The sequence below is a fragment of the Somniosus microcephalus genome, chromosome 4 (genome assembly GCF_052327205.1).
Source record: "Somniosus microcephalus isolate GS21.2 chromosome 4, FLI_Smic_1.0, whole genome shotgun sequence".
NCBI classification, from domain to species: Eukaryota; Metazoa; Chordata; class Chondrichthyes; order Squaliformes; family Somniosidae; genus Somniosus; species Somniosus microcephalus.
This window is the reverse complement of record NC_140990.1, coordinates 131,372,575-131,398,688: the sequence shown is the minus strand read 5'-3', so window position 1 is coordinate 131,398,688 and position 26,114 is coordinate 131,372,575. Positions and strand designations below refer to the sequence as shown.

General features: G+C 49.4%; 1 protein-coding gene across 1 annotated transcript in view; it reads left to right on the top strand.

The window, feature by feature from the left end:
* The window catches only part of LOC147119775 (uncharacterized), a 420,601-nt gene that overhangs the window by 106,178 nt on the left and 288,309 nt on the right, over positions 1-26,114 (top strand). The window contains exon 3 of the mRNA XM_085985250.1: positions 1,742-1,831. Coding sequence (XP_085841376.1) covers positions 1,742-1,831 — 90 coding nt within the window. The remainder of the gene's footprint in view (positions 1-1,741; positions 1,832-26,114) is intronic.

The window sequence follows — 26,114 nt, the reverse complement described above, 5'->3', positions numbered from 1 at the left end:
GGGGGAAGATAGAGAGAGAGCGACTGGGGGGGAAGAGAGAGAGAGCGACTGGAGGGAAGAGAGAGAGAGAGCGACTGGGGGGATGAGAGAGAAAGCGACTGGGGGGAAGAGAGAGAGAGAGCGACTGGGGGGAAGAGAGAGAGAGAGCGACTGGGGGGAAGAGAGAGAGAGAGAATGAGTGGGGGAAGAGAGAGAGACTGGGGGAAGAGAGAGAGAGAGCGACTGGGGGGAAGAGAGAGAGAGAGCGACTCGGGGGAAGAGAGAGATTGAGCGACTGGGGGGAAGAGAGAGAGAGAGCGACTGGGGGGAAGAGAGAGAGAGAGCGACTAGGGGGAAGAGAGCGAGAGCGCGACTGGGGGGAAGAAAGAGAGAGAGAGAGCGACTGGGGGGAAGAGGGAGAGAGCGACTGGGGGGAAGAGCAAGAGAGCGACGGGGGAAAGAGAGTGTGAGAGCGACTGGGGGGCAGAGAGAGGTTGAGCGACTGGGGGGAAGAGAGAGAGAGATTAACTGAGGGGAAGAGAGAGAGAGAGCGACTGGGGGGAAGAGAGAAAGAGCGACTGGGGGGAAGAGAGAGAGAGCGACTGGGGGGAAGAGAGAGAGAGAGCGACTGGGGAGAAGAGAGAGAGAGAGCGACTGGGGGGTAGAGAGAGAGCGAGCGACTGGGGAGAAGCGAGAGAGAGAGCGACTGGGGAGAGGAGAGAGAGAGAGCGACTGGGGGGAAGACAGAGAGAGAGCGACTGTGGAAGAGAGAGAGAGAGCGACTGGGGGGAAGTGAGAGTGAGAGCGACTGAGGGGAAGAGAGAGAGAGAGCGACTGGGGGGAAGAGAGAGAGTGAGCGACTGGGGCGAAGAGAGAGAGAGCGACTGGGGGGAAGAGAGAGAGAGAGCGACTGGGGGGAAGAGAGAGTGAGCACGACGGGGGGGAAGTGAGAGAGAGAGCGACTGGGGGAAGAGAGAGAGAGCGACTGGGGGGGAAGAGAGAGAGAGAACGACTGGGGGGAAAAGGGATAGAGAGCGACTGAGGGGAAGAGATAGAGAGCGACTGGGGGGAAGAGAGAGGGAGAGTGACTGGGTGGAAGAGAGAGAGAGCCACTGGGGGAAGAGAGAGAGAGAGCGACTTTGGGAAGAGAGAGAGAGAGCGACTGGGGGAAGAGAGAGAGAGAGCGACTGGGGGAAAGAGAGAGAGAGTGCGACTGGGGGGAAGAGAGAGAGAGTGACTGGGGGAAGAGAGAGAGAGCGACTGGGGGGAAGAGAGAGAGAAAGCGACTGGGGGGGAAGAGAGAGAGAGAGCGACTGGGGGGAAGAGAGAGAGAGAGCGACTGGAAGATGGAAACTCAAACCAACCATCACGTCAAGATCTGACCGAGCCACTCGATTCCTCAGGGCCTGAATATTATCAACCTATGAATGTGGAAGGAGAAATGTTTGTCTGTTCTGTCTGTGGGAAAATATTTCAGACAGCAACGTGACTTGAAAAGCACCGAGAAAAACAGACACCCGAGTGAGAGTGTGCCAGTGCCCTGATGGTGGAAAGAGCTTTAACCAGTTAAACAGCCTGAAAAAACATCGCACCATTCACAGCGGGGCGAAACAGTACACGTGTTCTCTGTGTGACGAGGCTTCAACTGATCGTCCAACCTGGAGAGACACAAGGACACCCGAACCACGGAGAAACCGTGGAAATGTGGGGACTGTGGGAAGGGATTCAGTTCCCCACCTGAGCTGGAAATTCATTGGCGCAGTCACACCGGGGAGAGACCGTTCACCTGCTCTGAGTGTGGGAAGGGATTCACTCAGTCATCCACCCTGCTGAGGCACCAGCGAGTTCACAAGTGACTTCAGGGGTTTGATTCTGTTCTTTTTGCTGCTGTTACTTACATCCAGGACTAAATCGTGTTTATTGACAGTTGGGGTTTGTTTCTGCTGATGTTAATAACCCCTGTAACTGGGCTGGAGTTTAATATTTTGATATTTCAGTTAATGCAGTGTTTCAATATTTGATGTCCCCGATGTAAGAGGAGACTAATTAATGTCCTGTTACCAACTGTCCATTTTTGGGCCTTTTCTCCTTTCTAACTCGAGACTATTTCAGTTCTCGTACCTTCGGTTACTCTCATGGACAAGTCTCAGCTCCCCATACCTTCCAGAGTGCCTCTCCTAGCCTTAGTATCCAGGGAAGGTCTCAGTAACACGCCCGGGATCACTAAACACAAAACCCAGTCTGTTAATCACTTTCAGCTACTGGACTTAGCGTGTGTCCCACAGCATCTCTCTCACCTTCGATGTGTGAATAGAGCATCACGCCTGCAAACCTGCTTTCAATTTCAATTTGAATCCACTCAGCAAGTGTATTTAAAAAAATACATACAATAAACAATTAATTGGCAAAGGTTTAGAGTCATCAAGGTGAACAAGTGAACACGTCACAGCCCAATACCCCAGCTCTATATTCACAGGAGAAAGTCTGTCATCAAACTCCTCGAGTGGACAGAATAGAGAGAGATCCCAACTCTAAGAACCTCTAGAATCTGTTGTAAATATCTTTCAAATCCTCACTGGTCCAATCTGTCGGTTTCATTTCAATTGAAGTGAATGGAAGATGAGAGGGGTGTTGGCATATGGAACTCGGTTAATTCAGCTTCTGAAATGTGTTCATGTTTAGTTCATTCGATATCGGGGAAAATCTGGTTGTTATCATTAGAGAGAGAGATTTCACTGAGCAACAGCTGGTGTTTGCAAACAACTGGCCTTGGATATTTTCATCATAGAATGTTTTGATCAGAAATATGATGTTGGGACACTTTGGTGTCAAAAACAGGAAGGCAGCTTATTATCTGAATGGCAATAGATTTGGAGAAGGGGAAGTGCAACGAGACCTGGGCGTCCTTGAGCACCAGTCGCTGAAGGTAAGCATGCAGGTACAGCAGGCGGTTAAGAAGGCAAATGGTATGTTGGCCTTCGTAGTGAGAGGGTTTGAGTACAGGAACAAGGATGTTTTGCTACAGTTGTACAGGGCCTTGGTGAGACCACATCTTGAGTATTGTGTGCAGTTTTGGTCATCTTATCTGAGGAAGGATGTTCTTGCCATGGAAGGAATGCAGTGATGATTCACCAGGCTGATACCTGGGATGGCAGGAATGACGTATGAGGAGAGATTGGGTCGATTGGGCTCGCTGGAGTTTAGAAGAATGAGAGGGGATCTCATTGTAACTTATAAAATTGTAACAGGACTAGACAGACTAGATGCTTGAACGATGTTCCTGATGGTTGGGGAGTCCAGAACCAGGGATCACAGTCTACGATTAAGGGGTAAGCCATTTAGGACAGAGATGAGGAGGAATTTTTTCACCCAGAGAGTGGTGAACCTGTGGAATTCTCTACCAAAGAAGGCAGTAGAGGCCAATTCATTAAATGTATTCAAGAAGGAGTTGGATATATTTCTTAAGGCTAAAGGGATCAAGGGATATAGAGAGAAGGCAGGGACAGGGTACTGAATTTGGATGATCAGCCATGATCTCATTGAATGGTGGAGCAGGCTCGAGGGTCCGAATGGCCTACTCCTGCTCCTATCTTCTATGCTTCTAGTCTATGTTTCTAATTCTGGAGACTAGTGGTTTGTGCTGCCCCAGGAAGGCCACAGTGTTTTACCTGCTTCTAACGTTGTTGATGTGTATTGAAGAAAATGCAGACTTGTGTCTCTGGACTGTGCAGTAGCCAGAGACTACCATATTAGGCAATGCCAGCTCCAGTTTGATAAGAGGTTAACGGCAGAGCAAGAGATCCAGCAGTTTTAAGAATTTATCTCCCGTTATCTGCAGACATCGAATGTCGCAGCGTGCTGAAAAATTGGACTTAAGACTTTAACCTACTGGGTTAAATTATTGGGATCGATTGTTGTAGAATTGAATTGTTATAGCATGGAAAAGTAGTGAAGTTATGCTAAACTTGTATCGAACCTTGGTTAGACCACACTTGGAGCACTGCGTACAATTCTGGTCGCCATATTATAAAAAGGATATAGAGGCACTGGAGAGGGTGCAGAGAAGATTTACAAGGATGATACCAGAAATGAGAGGGTATACCTGTCAGGAAAGGATGGACAGGCTGGGTCTCTTTTCTCTTGAAAAAAGGCTGAGTGGTGAATTAATAGAGATCTTTAAAATTATGAAAGGTTTTGATAGAGTAGATACAGAGAGAGGGTTTCCACTTGTGGGGAAGAGCATAACTAGAGGCCATCAATATAAGATAGTCACCAAGAAATCAAATAGGGAATTCAGGAGAAACTTCTTTACCCAGAGAGTGGTGAGAATGTGGAACTCGCTACCACAGGGAGTGGTTGAAGCGAATAGTATAGATGCATTTAAGGGGAAGCTAGACAAGCATATGAGGGAGAAGGGAATAGAGGGTTATGCTGTTGAGTTAGATGAGGAAAGACGGGAGGAGGCTCAAGTTGAGCATAAACGCCGGCATGGACTGGTTGGGCCGAATGGTGTGTTTCTGTGCCGTATATCCTGTGTAATCCTATTTTCCAAGACACATTGCTCAAAGGGGAGGATAAATGACTCGCATCCAAATGCAATTGTTACTTTTGTCTTCTTTGTAAAATCACATAGTTTGGGCATAATTTGTTTGTGAAATTAAAGTTGATTATATGGACTAGAAGTAATTGAATCAGGAAATCTATTTTATAATGATGTGCGTTTTGAAATTGTACTTGGAACATCTCCTCCTTAAAGATCATCCATTGTTCCATTACAGTTTTTCCTGTCAGTCTTTGGTTCCATTTTAACCTGGCTAGATCCTTTCACATCCCATTGAAGTTAGCCCCATTCCAGTTTAGACGTTCCACTCTAGATTGTTCCTTGCTCCTCTCCATTGCTAATCTAAATCTTATGATACGATGATCACTCGTACCCAAGTGTTCTCCCACAGCCACTTGGTCGACCTGGCCCGCCTCATTCCCCAGCACCAGATCTAGCAATGCCTCCTTACTAGTTGGGCCAAGAACATACCGGTCAAGGAAATTCCCCTGAACACATTTTAGAAATTCCTCCCCCTCCTTTCCCTTTACCCAAGCATTATCCAAATCGATATTTGAGTAATTAAAGTCCCCCAATATCACCACTCTTTAGCTCTTGCATATCTCTGCGATTTCCCTGCAGATTTGCTCCTCTACCTCCCTCTCACTATTTGGAGGTTTGTAGAATACCCCCAATAGCATGATCATACACTTTTTTCTCCTCAACTCTAAACAAATGGATTCTGTCCTTGTCCCCTCAAGAAAATCCTCTCTTTCCAACACTACAATGTCTTCCTTAATCAGCACTGCCACCCCACCTCCCTTTCTTCCTTCCCTATCTTTTCTGAACAACTTGTACCCTTGAATATTAAGTGCCCAGTCCTCACCGTTTTTAAGCCATGTTTCCGGTATTGCCACAACATCATATTGCCGCACGGCTAATTGTGCTTGTAGCTCACCAACCTTATTCACCACACTTTGTGCCTTTACGTACATGCATTCTAAACCCATTTTTGAAATTTCGTAGTCTTTCTTTGGACAGGTTGGGTGATTGGGCAGAAAAATGGCAAATGCACTAAAATGTGGATAAATGTGAGATTATCCACTTTGGTGGCAAAGACAGGAAGGCAGATTATTATTTGAATGGCAATAGATTGGGAGAAGGGGAAGTGCAAAGAGACCTGGGTGTTCTTGTGCACCAGTCGCTGAAGGTAAGCATGCAGGTGCAGCAGGCGGTTAAGAAGGCAAATGGTATGTTGGCCTTCGTAGCAAGAGGGTTCGAGTACAGGAACAAGGATGTCTTGCTACAGTTGTACAGGGCCTTGGTGAGACCGCACCTTGAGTACTGTGTGCAGTTTTGGTCGCCTTACCTGAGGAAGGATGTTCTTGCCATGGAGGGAGTGCAGCGAAGATTCACCAGGCTGATACCTGGGATGGCAGGAATGACGTATGAGGAGAGATTGTGTCGATTGGGCTTATACTCACTGGAGTTTAGAAAATTGAGAGGGGATCTCATCGAAACCTATAAAATTCTGTCAGGCCTGGACAGACTAGATGCAGGAAGGATGCTTCTGATGGCCGGGGAGTCCTGAACCAGGGGTCATAGTCTAAGGATAAGGGGTAAACATAAACATAGAAACATAGAAGATAGGAGCAGGAGTAGGCCATTCGGCCCTTCGAGCATAATCCTTCTGACCGGAGGTGAGTGGCCGCCATCTTGATTCCTAACTTTATTTATTTTTGCCACTCTCTATGTGTTGGGGAACTAAGGAAAAGAACAATTTATTTCAGTTTTAAATTGTATTTAGGAACAGTTAGAAATGAAGTGATCCCCTGCCCTTCGCCCGGAGGCTCACCTACTTTGATGGCCATTTCGAGCGGCTGTGCCGGCACCGGGCGCGGCCTAGCAGCCCAGGAAGCCTGGGCCTTGTGTTCAGCAGATTCCCGGTGCGATGCCACTGCCCCCTGGGCCCGAGACGGATGCCGATCGATTTGTTTTATTCGCCAGTTTAGACAATGCCTGGAACCTGCTGAAGGCCGTTCATTTCCGCGACCAGGTCACCATCTTCGCCTCGTCCAACGGCATCAGGGCTCGGCTCTGTTTGCGGCTGCGGCCCGGGGACTCACTCGGGCTTTCATCTGCAGATCCTCCCCTTCTAATACCCTCATATGCTGTTTACAACAGGATAAACCTTCAGAACAGACAAATCTAGTTTCTATACAACATCCTTTTCCCTCCTGTCCCTCCTAAGCTGTAAATTCCCCATTCTACACACTCTCCCTTCATCCTTACTGTCTAAAAACAACATTCATTAGATCATCTGGGATTTTGTGTCTCCCCTTCTCTCCAGAAGGAACTGAATCTGGCTGGGTGCAATTAGTTAACCTTTACACTTTGATAGGAAGAACGAGGAGAGGCAATATAAACTAAAGGGTACAATTCTATAGGGGGTGCCTGAACAGAGAGACCTGGGGGTTTATGTGCACAAATCATTGAAGGTGGTAGGGCAGGTTGAGAAAGTGGTTAAAAAAGCATACGGGATCCTGGGCTTCATAAATAGAGGCATAGAGTACAGAAGCAAGGAAGTTATGATGAACTTTTATAAAACACTCGTCTGACCTCTCTGGAGTTTAGAAGAATGAGAGGTGATCTCATTGAAACATACAAGATTCTGAAGGGGATTGACAGGGTAGGTGCTGAGAGGTTGTTTCCCCTGGCTGGAGTGTCTAGAACTAGGGGGCATAGTCTTGGGATAAGGGATCAGCCATTTAAGACCGAGATGAGGAGGAATTTCTTCACTCAGAGGGTTGTGAATCTATGGAATTCTCTGCCCCAGAGGGCTGTGAATGCTGAATCTTTGAGTATATTCAAGGCTGAGATAGGTAGATTTTTGGACTCTAGGGGAATCAAGGGATATGGAGATCAGGCAGGAAAGTGGAGTTGAGGTTGATGATCAGCCATGATCTTATTGAATGGCGGAGCAGGCTCGAGGGGCCGTATGGCCTACTCCTGCTCTTATTTCTTATGTTCTTATGACCGCAACTGGAGTATTGTGTCCAATTCTGGGCACCACACTTTAGGAAGGATATGAAGGCCTTCCAGATAGTGCGGAAAATATTTGTCCAAGAAAAAATGGTGCCAGGGACGAGTGGCTTCAGTTACATGGCTAGACTAGAGAAGCTGGGGTTGTTCTCCTTGGAGCAGAGAAGGTTGAGAGAAGATTTGATAGAGGTGTTCAACATCATGAGGGGTCTAGACAGAGTAGATAGAGAGAAGCAGTTCCCATTAGCGGAAGGGTCGAAAACCACAGGACACAGATTTAAGGTGTTTGGCAGACGAACCAAAGGTGAGATGAGGAAAAACTTTTTTACGCAGCGAGTGGTTAGGATCAGGAATTCACTGCCTGAAACGATGGTGGAGGCAGATTCAACTGTGGCTTTCAAAAGGGAGTTGGATAAGTACCTGAAGGAAAAATGTTGGCAGGGCTAAGAGGAGAGGGCGGGATGTGGGACTCGCTGAAGTGCTCTTGCAGAGAGTCGGCACGGGCTCGATGGGATTGATGTGCTATCAATTACTCAAAAGACTGAGGTTAAGCGAGTAACTAACAGGCTTTTATTAACAAGAGAATGAAGGTGTGCCTCGAGTGGTCGACCAGTCCAGAATACAGAGGGACTGTGGAGCAGTCACCTTTGTACCTGGACTCATGGGAGGAGTCAGCCGAGGAATGTACAGACATGTACACAGTGGAATACAAACACACACACAGGCAGGTATAACAGTGGTTTACCACATTCACCCCTTGTTTAAAAATGAGTCCGGCGGGGTGAAGTGCATTAAAAGTTTGTGTATTGGAGTCTCTCCGGAGGTCTTGTCTGCCACTGTGATCGACGTGGCGATGGCAGGGGTAGTGAAGCTTCCGGCGTCGAGTCCCGCGTAGGCTGGGGCACTGGTGTGTAGTCCTCGTGGGTGTCGAGCAGGTCGCGGGGCCCAGGCGTGCCGTCTGTTGGGGTCGGATATTGGATCGTGGGGGGGGTGGTAGTGGGTAGTGGGTTACTGGGGCCCCCGAGGGTGCGAGGTCTCATATGGAGACTGTGTCCTCCTGCCCGTCCGGGTACGCAATGTAAGCATACTGGGGGTTGGCGTGGAGGAGGTCGACCCTCTCGACCAGGGGGTCCATTTTATGGGTCCTCACGTTTCTTCTCAGTAGGACCGGCCGTGGGGACGTCAGCCATGGCGGTAATGATGTCCCCGATGTGGACTTCCTTGGGAAGACAAACATTTTCTCATGAGGGGTGGCATTAGTGGCAGTGCAGAGCAGTGACCGAATAGAGGGGAGCGCATCGGGGAGCACATCCTGCCAGCGGGAGGTCGGAAGGCTCCTAGACTTTAAGGCTAGCAGGGCAGCCTTCCAAACTGTCGCATTCTCTCTTTCCACCTGTCCGTTCCCCCGGGGGTTGTAACTGGTGGTCCTGCTTGTGGCAATACCCCTAGCGAGCAGGTACTGATGGAGTTCGTCGCTCATAAGCGATGAGCCCCGGTCGCTATGGATATAGCTGGGGAAACCGAACAGGGTGAAGAGGTCATTCAGACATTTAATGACCGTGGCACTGGTCATGTCCTGGCAGGGGATGGCGAACGGGAAACGGGAGTACTCATTAATAATGTTGAGGAAGTACACATTGCGGTCGGAGGAGAGGAGAGGCCCTTTAAAATCAACGTTCAGGCGCTCGAAGGGGCGAGTGGCTTTTATCAGGTGAGCCCTGTCTGGTCTATAAAAGTGCGGTTTGCACTCAGCACAGACTTGGCAGTTCCTGGTCATGGTCCTGACCTCCTGAATGGAGTAAGGCAGGTTGCGGGCCTTGATGAAGTGGAAGAACCTGGTGACCCCCGGTTGCAGAGATCATTCTGGAGGGCCCGCAGTCTATCGATCTGCACGCTGGCGCAGGTGCCACACAATAGAGCATCCGGGGGTTCATTGAGCTTCCCGGGCCGGGACAAGATCTCATAGTTGTAGGTGGAAAGTTCGATTCTCCACCTCAAGATCTTGTCATTTTTGATTTTGCCCCTCTGCTTGTTGTTAATCATAAAAGCAACTGAACGCTGGTCAGTGAGCAGGGTAAATCGTTTTCCGGCCAGGTAGTGCCTCCAATGATGCACAGCCTCCACAATAGCCTGGGCCTCCTTCTCAACAGCGGAGTGTCTGGTCTCCGGGCCCTGGAGGGTTCGTGAAAAGAAGGCCATGGGTCTCCCCGCCTGATTAAGGGTAGCGGCCAGGGCAAAGTCGGACGCGTCGCTTTCCACCTGGAAGGGGATGGATTTGTCCACTGCATGCATGGTGGCTTTGGCAATGTCTTCCATGATACGGTGGAAGGCTAAGCGGGCCTCTGCCATCAAGGGAAAAGAGGTGGACTTGATCAGCGGATGGGCCTTGTCCGCATAGTAGGGGACCCACTGGGCGTAATAGGAGAAATACACTAGGCACCTCTTCAGGGCCTTGAGGCAGTGGGGCAGTGGGAGTTCCATAAGGGGACGCATCCGGTCGGGGTCGGAGCCGATGACTCCGTGTTCCACAACACAGCCAAGGATGGCGAGGCGGGTTGTGCGGAATATGCACTTCTCCTTGTTATACGTCAGGTTCAGGAGTTGGGCGGTGCAGAGGAATGTTTCGAGGTTTGCGTCATGGTCCTGCAAGTCATGGCCGCAGATGGTCACATTGTCCAGATATGGGAAAGTGGCCTGCAACGCATTTTGATCGACCATCCGGTCCATCTCCCTTTGGAAGATGGAGACCCCGTTGGTGACGCCAAAGGGAACCCTAAGGAAGTGGTAGAGGCGGCCGTTTGCCTCAAAGCCGTATACTGGCGGTCCTCAGGGCGGATAGGGAGCTGGTGGTACGCTGATTTCAGGTCAATGGTCGAGAAGACGCGGTACTGCGCGATCTGGTTGACCATATCAGCTATGCGGGGGAGTGGGTAAGCGTCCAGCAGGGTGTAGCAATTTATTGTCTGGCTGTATTCGATGACCAGGCGCTGCTTCTCGCCGGTCTTAATGACAACAACCTGGGCTCGCCAGGGGCTGGTGCTGCCCTCAATAATCCCCTCCTTCAGGAGCCGCTCCACTTCGGTTTTAATGAAAACCCTGTCCCCGGCACTGTATCACCTGCTCTTTGTGGCGATGGGCTTACAGTCGGGGGTGAGGTTAGCAAACAGTGGGGGGGGGGTGACTCTGAGAGTGGAGAGGTTGCACCTGGTGCGCGGCGGGCAATTTGGAAGCTGCTGGCTGCAGACTGTGAGTGGGGGGAGGGGTCCACCGTACGCCATCGTAACACTTTTAAGGTGGCACTGAAAATCTAACCCCAGTAGAACGGCAGCACAGAGGTGAGGCAGGACCAGAAGTTTAAAATTATCGTACACAGTCCCATCTACTAAGAGTGTCACCACGCAGTAGTCGCCAATGTCCGCCGACTGGGACTCGGAGGCCATAGAAATCCGCTGGTGCGCAGGCAGGACTGGGAGAGAGCAATGCCGCACTGTGTCGGGGTGGATGAAGCTCTCCGTGCTCCCAGAGTCAAAAAGGCAGGTTGTTTCGTGACCATTTACCTTAATGTCCATTGTGGACCGGGCCAGCTGGTGCGGTCTCGCTTGGTCCAGCGTAACGGAGGCCAACGTAGGGGTTGGTGTGTCGCTGCGGGTATCAGATGAGGCGGTGTTGGGGGCCTGCTGCATCCCGGCTGGCGTCCAAGATGGCGGCGTCCATGATCCCCATGTGGCTGGAGGCATCCAAAATGGCTGCTGTTCCGGTGGTTTGCACATGGCTGGGGAGGCCCAAGATGGCGGCCCACACGGCCCACACGCGGCGCTGCTGGGGTTCGGGGTGGCTTTGGCCCTGCAGACACTGGCGTAGTGTCCCTTCTTCCCGCAGCCCGAGCAGATCGCATATTTCGCCGGGCAGCGCGCTCTGGGGTGTTTGGCCTGGCCACAGAAGTAGCATTTCTGGCCTTGGGACACTGCTGCGGTAGTTGGGCCGTTGCTGGGATGTGGCTGGGGTGGCACGGCGCTATGAGACAGTCCTACCGTGTCCCAGGCTGTCGTTCCCCGCGGCGTCCACGGTGCAGAGGAGTAGGCATCGATGCCCTGGTAGGCTGCGTCCAATGATAGTGTGAGTTCAGAGGCCTTGTTGAGGTCGAGGTCACTCTGCTCCAACAGTCGCTGTCGGGTGTAATTGGACCTGTGGCCCGCAACAAAAGCATCCCGGATAAGTTCCTCTGTGTACACGGCGGCCTTTACATCCTTACAACCACAGGCCCGGCCAAGCACAGACAGTGCCTGAAGGTATTCCTCGGTCGATTCCCCAGGTTGTTGTTTACGACTCCCCAGGAGGTGCCTGGTATACACCTCGTTCACTGGGCGCGTGTACTGGTCCTTGAGGAGCTTGAGAGCAGCCGTGTACGAGGTCGCGTCCTGGATGACCGAGTACGCTCGGTGGTTCACTTTGGAGGTCAAGACATCCAGTTTGTCCTCATCCGATTTGACCATTGCAGCGGAGGCGATCAGGAATCTTTCAAAGCACTTAAGCCAGTGAGCAAACTTGGTCGATGCGTCCGCCTCCCGATGGTCTAAGTCCAGGCATGCTGGTGTGAGGATCTTCTCCATTATAAAAAATCTTGTTAATAAAATTGATGCACTATCAATTACTCAAAAGACTGAGGTTAAGCGAGTAACTAACAGGCTTTTATTAACAAGAGAATGAAGGTGTGCCTCGAGTGGTCGACCAGTCCAGAATACAGAGGGACTGTGGAGCAGTCACCTTTATACCTGGACTCGTGGGAGGAGTCAGCCGAGGCATGTACAGACATGTACACAGTGGAATACAAACACACACACAGGCAGGTATAACAGTGGTTTACCACACGCAGCGAGTGGTTAGGATCTGGAATTCACTGCCTGAAACGGTGGTGGAGGCAGATTCAACTGTGGCTTTCAAAAGGGAGTTGGATAAGTACCTGAAGGAAAAATGTTGGCAGGGCTACGAGGAGAGGGCGGGGGGAGTGGGACTCGCTGAAGTGCTCTTGCAGAGAGCCGGCACGGGCTCGATGGGCCTCCTGCTGTGCTCTAACGAGTCTATGATTCGATGATTCTAGAGCTTCACCATCAGCCGACTCCGTGAGTGTCAGCAGTGACAGCAGTCCAATCCTGCCCTCAATTGACATCCACACACTTCCCAGCTGATGTCACGGGATCTCCATCAAGAGCAGGGGCAGTGCCTGATTCTTACTCTTAGTTAGCCCAGTGGTACTGAGGATAATTATAGCCCCTGAACTGCTGCCTTGTCAGAGATCAACTAACAGCCCAGAACAAGGATTGAACTTGGTACCTTCCTAGTCAGTAGTGCAGAGTGTTTTAAAGTGGAAGGGAGAGGGGGAGAATAGAATATTTAGAAAGAAATATCACTCCACCTTTAAACAAAACCTTCGCAAAATTCTGAAGACTTTCAATATTAAACAAACAAGTCAAATGGTTCCTCAAAAACAGTGAGGCATTTTAGAAAGCCTCAAGTCACTGAAACAGACGTGTTTACAATCACTGCACAGTACAGAAGGGAGCGACTGTTAATGGTAACTCTGTTAGTGAAGTCCGCCGACACTCCAAGATAAATGGGTCTGTCCCTTTAACTATAAATAGGCAGAGAAAGGGGAGTCCCTGTCCCTTTAAATATCTGCCACATTCCCCCAGGCAGTGGGAGGAGGAACAGCACGTGGTCTCTTTATATCCTGACTCAGCGGGCCCCGCTGGATGGATTGCCGCAGGGTCCTAAAGGCCACATACAGTTACCATCAGGTTAAACAGAACTGAAAAGCGCTCACACAATGGGGTCGATTTTCCTGGAGCCGTCCGGCGGGGTTTCAGGCATGTGGGGGGGGAAAATCCCGATTTCGGGGGTCCCAACACCATCCTGCCAAAAACCCGCTTCCACATAAGTTTCGGGAGAGGCGGGTACCCGCCCCGCACTGGGACCCACCGATCCGAGGCGGGAAGGGATTAGTGCCAATTAACTGCCAGTTAACAGGTAGTTAACAGGCAGTTTTTAGCCTAATCCCTATTTTGAGGGGTGTCGTGTGGGATTCCCGACGGCTCCAAACCACGCCAGGTTAAAGCAGGCAGGCCGTCGGGTTGAAGGACTTGGAGGGGTCGCAATGTCGGTGTTCAGGTGAGTGATGGGTACATGAGTGCAAAGGTGATGGGCCTTCAATAACTACAAAACTAGAAGTTATAGGCTTAAACAAGTTGGCTTTTAATCACTAAGATCAGAGCTAACATCTCAACACGCCGACTGGTTCACAGGAATGAGTCATACAGATCCTGGGATCTTTATGTAAGAGAAGTCAGGGGCGGAGCCAAGAGCCAAGACCTGGAACCTTCCAGGTTAGTCGGGAAAGAGGAAGTGAAACTATACACCGTGGGGGAGGGTAATATACATGAGTGCAAAACGAATACAGAATCAAGACAAACAGATTTCATTACATTCACCCCTTCTATAGATTTAGTCCATCGGGGTGATGTTTCTTAAAAGTTGGTATAAGTGAGTCTGTCAGGAGGTTTTGCAGTTCTCAGGGATCGGCGCAAAGCCGGTTGGGGTGCCTCTAGGGGAGTGGATTCTGGTTCCTCCGCTGTCCGGGCCTCCGCAGTGTCTTCCTGGTTATCTGCAGTGTCCTCCAGGTTAAAGTTGGGTATTGATACCTATGGGCGTCCTGTCTCTTTGTAGTGTAGGTCTTCATCGGGTAGTCTCCCATCGTTCTCTCAGCTCCCCGAGGGAGCGAGGTCTTTTATGGAAACAGTGTCCTCTCGCCCGTCAGTGTATTCGATATAGGCATACTGAGGGTTTGCATGGAGGAGCTGTACCTTTTCCAAAAGGGGGTCCATTTTATGGCCTCTCACGTGCTTCCGCAATAGTACTGTCCCCGGAGACATCAGCCATGCAGGTAGAGATATGCCCGAGGTGGATTTCTGGGGGAAAACGAACATCTTTTCGTGAGGGGTAGCGTTAGTGGCAGTACATAACAGAGACCTTATGGAGTGGAGCATGTCTGGGAGGACTTCCTGCCTTCGGGAGGTCGGAAGGCCTTTTGACTTTAAGGCTAACGTGACAGCCTTCCAAACAGTAGCATTCTCCCTTTCCACTTGCCCATTACCCCGGGGGTTGTCGTGGTTCTGCTAGTGGCTATCCCCTTCGAGAGCAAGAACTGGCGCAGCTCATCACTCATGAATGACATCCCCCTATCGCTGTGTATGTAGTTCGGCATGCCAAACATGCAGAATAGATTACAGAGACACTTGATGACCGTGGCACTGGTCATGTCTGGGCAGGGAATGGCAAAGGGGAAGCGGGAATATTCATCAATGATATTGAGGAAATATACGTTACGGTCGGCAGAGGGAAGGGATCCCTTGAAGTCCAGACTTACGCGCTCGAATGGCCGTGTGGCTTTGATAAGGTGTGCACGGTCAGGCCTGTAGAAGCGAGGCTTGCATTCCACACAGATGCGGCAGGCTCTGGTCATTGCCCTGACCTCCTCGATGGAGTGGGGCAGATTGCGGGACTTTATAAAATGGTATAGTCGGGTGACCCCTGGGTGACAGAGGTCATTGTGGAGACCCTGTAATTTGTCCGTATGAATGCTGGCACACATTCCCCGTGATAGGGCGTCTGGGGGTTCATTAAGGGCCCCCGGCCTGTACATAATATCATAGTCGAACGTGGATAGTTCAATCCTCCACCTGAGTATTTTGTCATTCTTGATTTTCCCCCTTTGTTTGTTATTAAACATGAAAGCCACCGACCGCTGGTTGGTGAGCAGGGTGAAATGTTTGCCAGCTAGGTAGTGTCTCCAGTGCCGCACTGCCTCCACTATAGCCTGTGCCTCCTTCGCGACAGAAGAGTGCCTGATTTCAGGTCCCTGAAGGGTTGGGGAGAAGAAGGCCACAGGTCTCCCAGCCTGCACTATGGCAGCACGGTGGCATAGTGGTTAGCACTGTTGCCTCACAGCGCCAGGGACCCGGGTTCAAATCCGGCCTCGGGTGACTGTCTGTGTGGAGTTTACACATTCTCCCCGTGTTTGCGTGGGTTTCCTCCGGGTGCTCCAGTTTCCTCCCACAGTCCAAAGATGTGTGGGTTAGGTTGATTGGCCATGATAAAAATGGGCCCTTAGTGTTAGGGGGGATTAAATACGTGGGGTTACGGGGATAGGGCTTGGGTGGGATGGCTGTCAGTATAGGGACCGGGTGCTAGGGTTTGGATGATCAGCCATGATCTCGTTGAATGGCGGAGAAGGGCCGAATGGCCTACTCCTGCTCCTATCTTCTATGTTTCTATGTATCTATGATTGAGGGTCGCAGCTAAAGCAAAGTCTGACGCATCGCTTTCGACTTGAAAGGGAATGCATTCGTCCACTGCACACACTGCAGCCCTTTCAATGTCCTGTTTAATACTGGTGAAAGCCTCCCGAGCTTCAGCTGATAGTGGGAAGGACGTCGATTTAATGAGGGGTTGGGCCTTATCAGAGTAATTGGGCACCCATTGGGCATAATACGAAAAAAATCCCAGGCACCTTTTTAAAGCTTTGGGATTGTGTGGCAGGGGCAGTTCCTTTAGGGGGCGTAATCGGTCAGGGTCCAGTCCAATTACCCCATCTTCCACCACACAGCCGAGGATACAGAGACGGGTTGTGTTGAAGACACATTTGTCTTCGTTGTAGGTTAGATTCAGCTTTAGGGCAGTTTTTAAAAATCTCGCAAGATTTAGATCGTGGTCTTGCTGGTTGTGCCCACAGATAGTGACATTGTCCAGATAGGGGTAGGTAGCTTGTAGTTTATTCTCGTCAACCATGCGGTCCATCCCGCATTGGAAGACCGAGACCCCATTTGTTACCCCGAAGGGCACTCTGAGAAAATGGTAGAGGTGCCTGTTCGCCTCGAATGCGGTGTATGGGCGGTCCTCATTTCTAATGGGGAGCTGGTGATATGCGGATTTGAGGTCGATAGTCGAGAAGACTCGGTATTGCGCAATCTGGTTGACCATTTCTGATATGCGGGGTAAAGGGTAGGCGTCCAGCTGGGTATAAATATTAACAGTCTGGCTGTAGTCAATTACCATCCGTTTCTTTTCGCTATTTTTAACTATGACTACTTGGGCACGCCACGGGCTGGTACTGCATTCAATAATGCCTTCCTGCAGGAGTCTGTCCACTTCCGCCTTGATAAAGTGCCTGTCTTCCAGACTGTACTGTCTACTTTTGGTCGCTATGGGCCTACAGTTCGGAGCGAGATTAGCGAATATAGAGGGCGGGCTGATTTTTAAGGTTGATAGGCCACAGACTGTGAGTGGCGGCTGGGACCCGCCTTATGCTAGCGTGACACTTTCGTGGTGGCACTGGAAGTCCAGGCCCAAGATTACATTAATACAGAGTTCTGGCATCACAAGGAGTTTAAAATCCTTGTAGTCCGTGCCTTTTACAGTCAGTGTTACCACACAGTAGCCCAAAATGTCCGAAGTGTGGGGCTTAGCAGCCATTGCAATTCTGCTCCATGTAGGGGTGACCATTAATGAGTGCCGCCGTACCAGGCTAGGGTGGATAAAAATCTCGGTACTCCCACAGTCAATTAAACATTTAGTTAAATTCCCGTTTACCTGTATGTCCATCATGGATTTTGTCAACGGGTGTGGCCTGGATTGATCCACCATGATCGAAGCCACTGTTGGGCCCTGGGAGGCCGTTGAGTTGGGAAAAGATGGCGGATCCCAAGATGGTGGCCCGCACAGCACGCATGAGGCGGTGACGGAGTTGGAAATCGGATTCCCCCTGCAGACTTTGCTAAAATGCCCCTTTTTCTTACATTTGAAGCATGTAGCGTCCTTTGCTGGGCATCGTTGTCTGGGGTGCTTGGCCTGGCTGCAGAAGTAGCATTTCGGGCCTCGAGACATTGCCGCTGTAGTAGGACTCCTGGGTGAACTTCTGTGTGGGGACCCCGACGGCGTAGAGCTGGTCTGAGACCTGGATGGGGAAGATGGCTGATTCCAAGATGGCGGCCCCCTCGGTGCGCACGAGGCGGTGAGGGCCACATGGCCAGAAGAATAAGAGTCAGAGTTTCTCTGGGCCACGTTCAGCGATCGCGCAGTGGCCACTGCCTTTTTTAAGTCCAGGACCTCCTTCTCCAGCAGTCTCTGCTGGATATAATTCGATTTGAGGCCCGTGATGAAGGAATCGCGGACCAATTCGTCAGAGTACGCGTTGGCCGTCACGGCCTTGCAGTTACAGTCCCGGACCAGGTCCGTAGGCCCTGTAAGAAATCGTCCATTGATTCCTCTGGTCACTGCCTGCGTGTAGCCAGCAGATGTCTGGCGTACACTTCGTATACCGGCCTCTGGTATTGGGCCTTCAGGATAGTGATGGCCTCCGTGTAAGAGGTGGCGTCCCGGATGAACGAATAAATCCGATGACTTACGCGAGTAGTCAGTAGACTCAGTTTATCTACCTTGCTAGCGGATGAGGCCCCCGCACAGAGTTCAAAGCATTTGAGCCAGTGTCCAAATTGATTTGATGCTTCAGCAGAATGTGGATCCAAGTCCAGACGCTCTGGTTTTAGGAGTCGATCCATCCTAGTATTCTTTAGTGATTAAAATTGATGGGCCTTCAATAACCACAAAACTAGAAGTTATAGACTTAAACAAGTTGGCTTTTAATCACTAAGATCAGAGCTAACATCTCAACACGCCGACTGGTTCACAGGAATGAGTCATACAGATCCTGGGACCTTTATGTAAGAGAAGTCAGGGGCGGAGCCAAGAGCCAAGACCTGGAACCTTCCAGGTTAGTCGGGAAAGAGGAAGTGAAACTATACACCGTGGGGGAGGGTAATATACATGAGGGCAAAACGAATACAGAATCAAGACAAACAGATTTCATTACAAAAGGTAAGTGTGTTTGGTGTGTCTAAAGTGTGTAAAGAAGTTTAAATTACCTGTACTTACCTTAACAGCCTTTCCTCCTCTAGGTTTTGGGACTGGCTGCGAGCTGTCAAAAGTGACAGCCTTCAGCTTTCATTGCCGGTGAGACTTCTAACTGAGTCTGTGTAGAAGGACTCAGGTTAGAAGTCAGACTGTCAGTGTGAAACACTGATATTTCATCTGTCAAGACCTCTTGGCAGATGAAATTTCAGTCTGTGACGTCACCTGTTGCTGGATGGCCCTTAATTGGCCTGCTGAGCCCGCTGGGCGGGCTTAACAAGGTCAATCAAGGGAAAATCGCGTGGATTGGCCGAACGTCAATGTAGGCGTGACTAAACCCTGAAAGTTGTAGTCTCGCCTCTTTCCCGACAGCTTTATGAAAATCTACCCCAAGTTATATATGTGAGTGTGTAAACAAAACACATCATCCTTAATGTGTTCAAGCACATTCCACAGAGAGAAATTATCTATCCCAATAATTTTTCAGCATTTTATTTCCTTTTATTTAAAACTAGCTGGAGTGCCCGGCAGTGCCGACGGTTTTTTGAGGGCATGTTTGTTGTATCCGTGTGTTAATGGAGACACGGAATGCAGGAGTTGGTTTAACAGGTGTTTACTGAACAAAGTCTGGAGGTGAACTAAAAGATACAAGACGCTATACAGGCTTATATACCCGAGTGGTCACTACCGGTATTACAGTACACAGGGGCTCTTAAAGGTACATACACTACAATTCCTCCCCTTTTAGATAATTAGTACATAACATTTTAAGTAATCATTAATTAACATGTTTACAAGAAAAATAATCTACACATTTGCTGCAGTTAATCAATTATAAGTCAGTCTCTCTGGAGGCTTCCTGACTCGGTCCGGATAACACCTCGGTGGTGTAGCAGTTTTCGGTGGTGTATGTATTCAAGATAATGGATGTGTCTTTTAAAGGTATATACGGAAATAGCCGCTCGTAATCCCATCGATTTATGACGGTCAGAGCTGATCCTGTATCTCGCTCCATTTTAACTGGGGACCCTGCTATCGTGAGGGTAACCCAAATGGTCTGGTAATCATCTTTGGCAATTACATTGTGTAATTTGAGACAGCTTAGTCTCTTGTTTCCGGAGTCGCTATCACTCTTCTGGTCTTCGGAGCTACTGTCCATCATCATTGGTACCTTTCTGTACATTTATTGATTTTTTTTTTCCTGTCTGTGGATTTTTTTTGTCCAGATCGGCATACCCGTGCAATGTGTCCAATCTTTCCGCATTGCCTGCATGCTTTGTCCTTGAACCAGCAGTCCCTCTGGTCATGGGTGGATCTGCCGCAGCGATAACATCTCTCGAATCCCTGTGTCATTTCATGGGTGCCGAAGTCCTGTGTCTTTTGTTGTGTCTCTGCAGCTCCTCTTGCAGCTGCTTTGTATGATACAGCCATACTGAAAACCTTGTCCAGTGTTAAATCTTTTTCAGAAAGCAGCCTTTTCTGTGTTCCTTCACTTAAGAGACCGCAGACGAATTTGTCTCGAAGATAATCTGCTAGTCCTGCCCCGAATTGGCAGTGTTTTGATAGCTTTCTTAATTCGGTGAGGTAATCAGCGTTACTTTAATTCTTGTGTTGATTTCTCTTGAAGAATTTGAATCGTTCCGCTATCAGCAGCGGTGTTGGGTTTAAGTGCTCCTGTAGGGTATCAACAATTTCTTTAAAATTCTTGTCCATTGGTTTGGCTGGAATGATTAAATTTCGTAACAGCCCGTATGTCTTTGCGCCCATTAGATTTAGCAGTACTGAACCTTTTTTTTCATCTTCTATTCCAATTGCGGTGCAATATACCTCCACTCTTTCCACATATCTGGTCCAATCTTCTATCTTGTTATCAAAAGCATCAATATTGCCAGACTTAGGCATCCTAGAAATAAAATGGCGCTTCCCGCGCTTTTCTTTCTTTTCTGCAGAAAAGATATGGCACTTCCCGCGCTTCCCCGCCGCTGCTGCCGATGACAACGCTGTTTCCCGTGGTTTCCGTTCTTTTTATTTATTTATTTACAGTTGGAGACTCGTTCCCGCTGGACTCTCTCTCTCTAGGTCTGAACGCCGACCTGCTTGCAGCACCGGCCGTCTCCCGAGTGCTCCCTCCCCATCTGTTACTGCTTGCCTCCGCTTTCGTTGCTTGGCCTAGCTGTAGAGCCAGCCACTGGAGCCCCAGCCTGACGCCCAGGAAGGATTATTGCAATACCTGCCACCAGCTTGGCTAGCTGGTGAAAACACAGTTTTTTCTTTTTCTTGATTTTTCTTCAACTTTGGACGCCAGAGGAATCGATGTCCTTGAGGTGCTGCCGAATTGCAGGTAAGTCCGTTTCCAATTCGTCGCCACTGTTGTGTCTGTGTGTTGATAGAGACACTGAAGACAGGAGTTGGTCTCCTAGGTGTTTACTAAACAAAGTCTGGAGGGGAACTAACTGATACAACACAATATACAGGCTTATATAGCCCGAGTGGCCATTACCGGCATTACAGTACACCTGGGGCTCTTAAAGGCACATACACTACAGGTTCTTTTGGCAAGGTCGATTCGGCTTGAATGCCAGTGTCGGGTTCATCTGGTTCCAGTATCACCGGATCGGAGGTAGATACAATGGGTATCTCTGCTTCATCATTAGGCGTATAGAGTTGTGGTGTAGGTTGTCCCTTTTCAGATGATTCTATGATCTGGTCAGCATGGCGCCTTATTATGCTTTCTCCAATGTCCACGGTATACATCAGCGGTCCTAGTCGTGTGCAAATAGTTCCAGGCTGCCATTTCTCGGTACGGTAGTCCCGGCCCAAAACTTGTTGACCTATCTGGAAGGTTCTAGTTGGCCTTTCATTCATGCCTTGAAATTGCCGGTTCTCTATGTCCCTTCTGATGTTTGGCTTGATCAAATCCAGCCGGCATCTTAGTCTTCTATTGAAAAACATCATGGCGGGAGTTCGGTTTGTAACCACATGTGCTGCATTCCTGTACGCAAACAAGAAGTTATCTACCTTATGTTGTAGATTTATGTCTTCATTATCCATGGCCTTTATGGCCTTCTTGAAGGTCTGGACAAACCTTTCAGCTAATCCATTGGTGGCGGGATGGTATGGGGCGGACGTGTAGTGCTTAACCCCATTGTTTTTTAAGAACTTCCTGAATTCTTCGGACACAAATTGCGGTCCATTATCAGAACAGATCTGTTCAGGCAGCCCATTCCTGGCAAATGTGGTCCTTAATACTGTGATGGTTTTTTCCATGGTGGTGGAGGACATCTTTATTACCTCCGGCCACTTGGAGTGTGCATCAACCGCGATTAAGAACATTGAGTCCATAAATGGACCAGCAAAGTCGATGTGTACCCTTTGCCATGGAGATGAGGGCCACTCCCATGGATGTAGAGGGGCTTGTGGTGGGGTGTTTTGGACCTTCTGGCATCCTAGACAGCTCTTGGTCATTTCTTCGATGTCTCCATCGATACCTGGCCACCACACAAATGCTCTGGCTAGGTTCTTCATTTTCACTCCACCCAGATGCCCCTCGTGAAGCTCCTTTAGCACTTTATCCTGGAGTTTGGGTGGAATCACCACTCTGGATCCACACATCAAGGTTCCTCGGCACACTGACAGCTGTTCTTTTCTTTGCGAGAAGGCTGGCAACAGTGGTTCGCCATGTGCTGGCCATCCCTTCACCGTTAAATCGTAGACTCGTGAGAGAGTCGGGTCATTTCTCGTTTCCTTTTCAATGGTAGAATTTGTTACTGGTTGAGTGGAACATCTCCACTGGGTCCACTGTAGGTGCCTCTTCTACCATTGGCAACGGTAGGCGCGATAAACCGTCAGCATTCCCATGCTGTTTTGATCCTTTGTATTCTATGTCATATTGGTGTGCCCCTAGGAAAAGGGGCCACCTCTGTAGCCTTTGCGCTGTCATAATGGGAACGCCCTTTTTAGGGTTCAATATGGAGACGAGGGGTTGATGGTCAGTCAACAAGGTAAATTTTTGTCTGTGTAGATAATGGTTGAATTTCTTCACTCCCCACACCAGGCTGAGTGCTTCCCTGTCGATCTGGGCATAGTTACGCTCAGCTGAGTTCAATGAGCGTGACGCAAAAGCAATCAGCCGCTCCGAGCCATCAGAGAATCTATGTAATAATACCGCTCCTACGCCATAAGGGGATGCATCGCACGCCAGTCTGATTGGCAGTAATGGGTTGTAATGAGCCAACACTTCCTTGGACGTGATCAAGCCTTTGCATTTATGGAAGGCACGTTTACAGTCTTCGCTCCATTTCCAAATTACTCCCGTTTGTAGCAGTGCGTTAAGAGGGTGCAGAACAGTTGACAAGTTCGGTAAAAATTTATGATAGTAATTTATCAATCCCAGGAACGACCTTAATTGTGAGACATTTTCAGGTGCTGGGGCTTTTATGACCGCTTCAATTTTTTCAGGTGACTTATGCAGCCCTTCTTCGTTAATTATATGGCCACAATATGATACTTGTTTCTGGAAAAATTTGCACTTGGGGCGATTTGCTCATAGGCCTAGTGAGCACCTGCTCCAAATTGGCAAGGTGCTCATTGTCGTTTTAACCTGTTACAAGGATATCGTCTAGGTAGCATTGAGTCCCCGGAATCCCTCGCAGGACTTGCTCCATAGCTCTTTGCCAGATAGCTGGAGCTGATGCTACTCCGAAAACCAGTCGATTGTACTGGTACATGCCTTTGTGTGTGTTTATCGTGAGATACCTTTTAGAGGCCTACTCAACCTCCATCTGTAGATATGCCTGTGCCAAGTCAATTTTGGTGAAACGTTTCCCTCCGGATAGTGAGGTGAAAATATCTTCTATCCTCCGAAGAGGATACTGTACCGTGTGAAGGACCGGGTTTACAGTCACCTTGAAGTCCCCACAGATGCGAATTTTTCTCTGTTCTTCAGATTTATCATTATTCAATGTTTTCTTCATGACCGGGACAATGGGTGTTGCCCACTCGCTCCAATCTACCTTGGATAACACGCCTGCCTTTTCCAAATTCTCCAGCTCTGCATCGACTGCTGGGCGAATTGCGTATGGCACCGGCCTTGCCTTAAAAAACTTGGGAATTGCCGCATCTTCCACTTTTATTGAGGCGGTGACGCCTTTCAAGGTTCCTAGTTCCTGTTGAAACACTTCTTTGGCGTTGGCAAGATGTCTTTTAATCGTTCAGGTATGACGTCATCATCATTTTTTTTCTTACTGGTCACCGTCAGTGCCTGAATGGAGTGCCAGTCTAAACGTATCTTCCTGATCCATTCACGTCCCAACAGCGGTGCACCACCATCTTGCAGAACGTATAAATACAACTTCAGTATTTCCTTGCCGTTGTATACAACAGGCACCCTTATTTTCCCTCTGGGGTATACTTTCTGCCCCATATATGTCTTCAAGATAATGGATGTGTCTTTCAAAGGTATATGCGGAAATAGCCGCTCGTAATCCCGTTGACTTATGACGGTCAGAGCTGATCCTGTATCTAGCTCCATTTTAATTGGGGACCCCGCTATCGTGAGGGTAACCCAAATGGTCTGGTAATCTTCTTTGGCAATTACATTATGTAATTTGAGACAGCTTAGTCTCTTGTTTCCGGAGTCGCTATCGCTCTTCTGGTCTTCGGAGCTACTGTCCGTCATCATTTGTACCTTTCTGTACTTTTCCTTATTGATTTTTTTTCTGTCAGTGGATTTTTTTTTTCCAGATCGGCATACACGTGCGATGTGTCCCATCTTTCTGCATTGCCTGCATGCTTTGTCCTTGAACCAGCAGTCCCTCTGGTCATGGGTGGATCTGCCGCAGCGATAACATCTCTCGAAACCCCGTGTCATTTCATGGGTGCCGAAGTCCTGTGGCTTTTGCTGTATCTCTGCAGCTCCTCTTGCTGCTGCTTCATATGATACAGCCACACTGAAAGCCTTGTCCAGTGTCAAATCTTTCTCAGAAAGTAGCCTTTTCTGTGTTCCTTCACTTAAGAGACCACAGACGAATTTGTCTCGTAGAGAATCTGCCAGTCCTGCCCTGAATTGTCAGTGCTTTGACAGCTTTCTTAATTCGGTGAGGTAATCAGCGTTACTTTCATTCTTGTGCTGATTCCTCCTGAAGAATTTGAATCGTTCCGCTATCAGCAGCGGTGTTGGGTTTAAGTGCAAGGGTATCAACAATCTCCTTAAAATTCTTGTCCATCGATTTGGCTGGAGTGATTACGTTTCATAACAGCCCGTATGTCCTTGCGCCCATCAGATTTAGAAGTACCGATGCCTTTTTATCATCCTCTACTTCATTCGCTGTGCAATATACCTCCACTCTTTCCACATATGTGGTCCAATCCTCTATATTACTATCGAAAGCAGTAATATTGCCAGTCTTAGGCATCCTGAAAATCAAAAATGGCGCCTCCCGCGCTTTCCTTTCTTCCCTGCCGAGAAAAAATGGCACCTCCCGCGCTTTCCCGCTGCTGCCGCTGCTGACAACGCTGTTCTCCGCGGTTTTTATTTACACAGATATTTTTAATAGTTGGAGACTCGTTCCCGCCGGACTCTCTGGGACTTTTCCCTCCCTCTGCTTGGTCCGAACGCCGACCTGCTTTGCAGCGCCGGCCGTCTCCCGAGTGCTCCACCCTCCGTCTCTGTTTGCCTCCGCCTTCCGACTCGCTGCTCGGCCCCGCTGCAGAGCCACCCGATCGAGCCCCAGCCAGCCGCCCAGGCAGGATTAGTGCAGTACCTGCCACCAGCCCGGCTAGCTGGTGAAACCACAGTTTTGTTTTTTTTTTCTTCAACCTTCGTCTGAGTAATCGATCTCCTTGAGGTGCTGCCGAATTGCAGGTAAGTCCGTTTCCAATTCGTCGCCACTTTTGTATCCGTGTGTTAATGGAGACACGGAATGCAGGAGTTGGTTTAACAGGTGTTTACTGAACAAAGTCTGGAGGTGAACTAAAAGATACAAGACGCTATACAGGCTTATATACCCGAGTGGTCACGACCGGTATTACAGTACACAGGGGCTCTTAAAGGTACATACACTACAATGTTGTTATGAAAAAAGTAGAAATAATTTTTATATATATATAAAAGAGTTTGTCTGTCTGTCTGTGTGAGAAGGAGAGAGAGAGGGAAAGAGAGATAGAGAGACTTGGGGGGGGGGGAGAGAGGCCCGGGGATCAAGAGAGGGAGGCTGGGGGGAGAAGAGAGAGATGGGGGGGAGAGACTGGGGGGGAGAGAGCGACTGGGGGGAAGAGAGAGAGAGAGAGACTGGGGGGAGAAGAGAGAGGCGGGGGGAGAGAGAGAGACTGGGGGAAGAGAGACTGGGGGAGAAGAGAGAGACGGGGGAGTGAGAGACTGGGGGGGAAAGAGGGACTGGGGAAAGAGGGACTGGGGGAAGAGAGAGAGAGACTGGGGGGGAGAGAGAGACTGGGGGTGAGAGAGAGACGGGGGGAGAGAGAGACTGGGGGAGAGAGAGACTGGGTGGGAGAGAGGGAGTGGGGGAAGAGAGAGAGAGACTGGGGGGGAGAGAGAGACTGGGAGGAAGAGAGAGAGAGAGACTGCTGGATTTAGTTC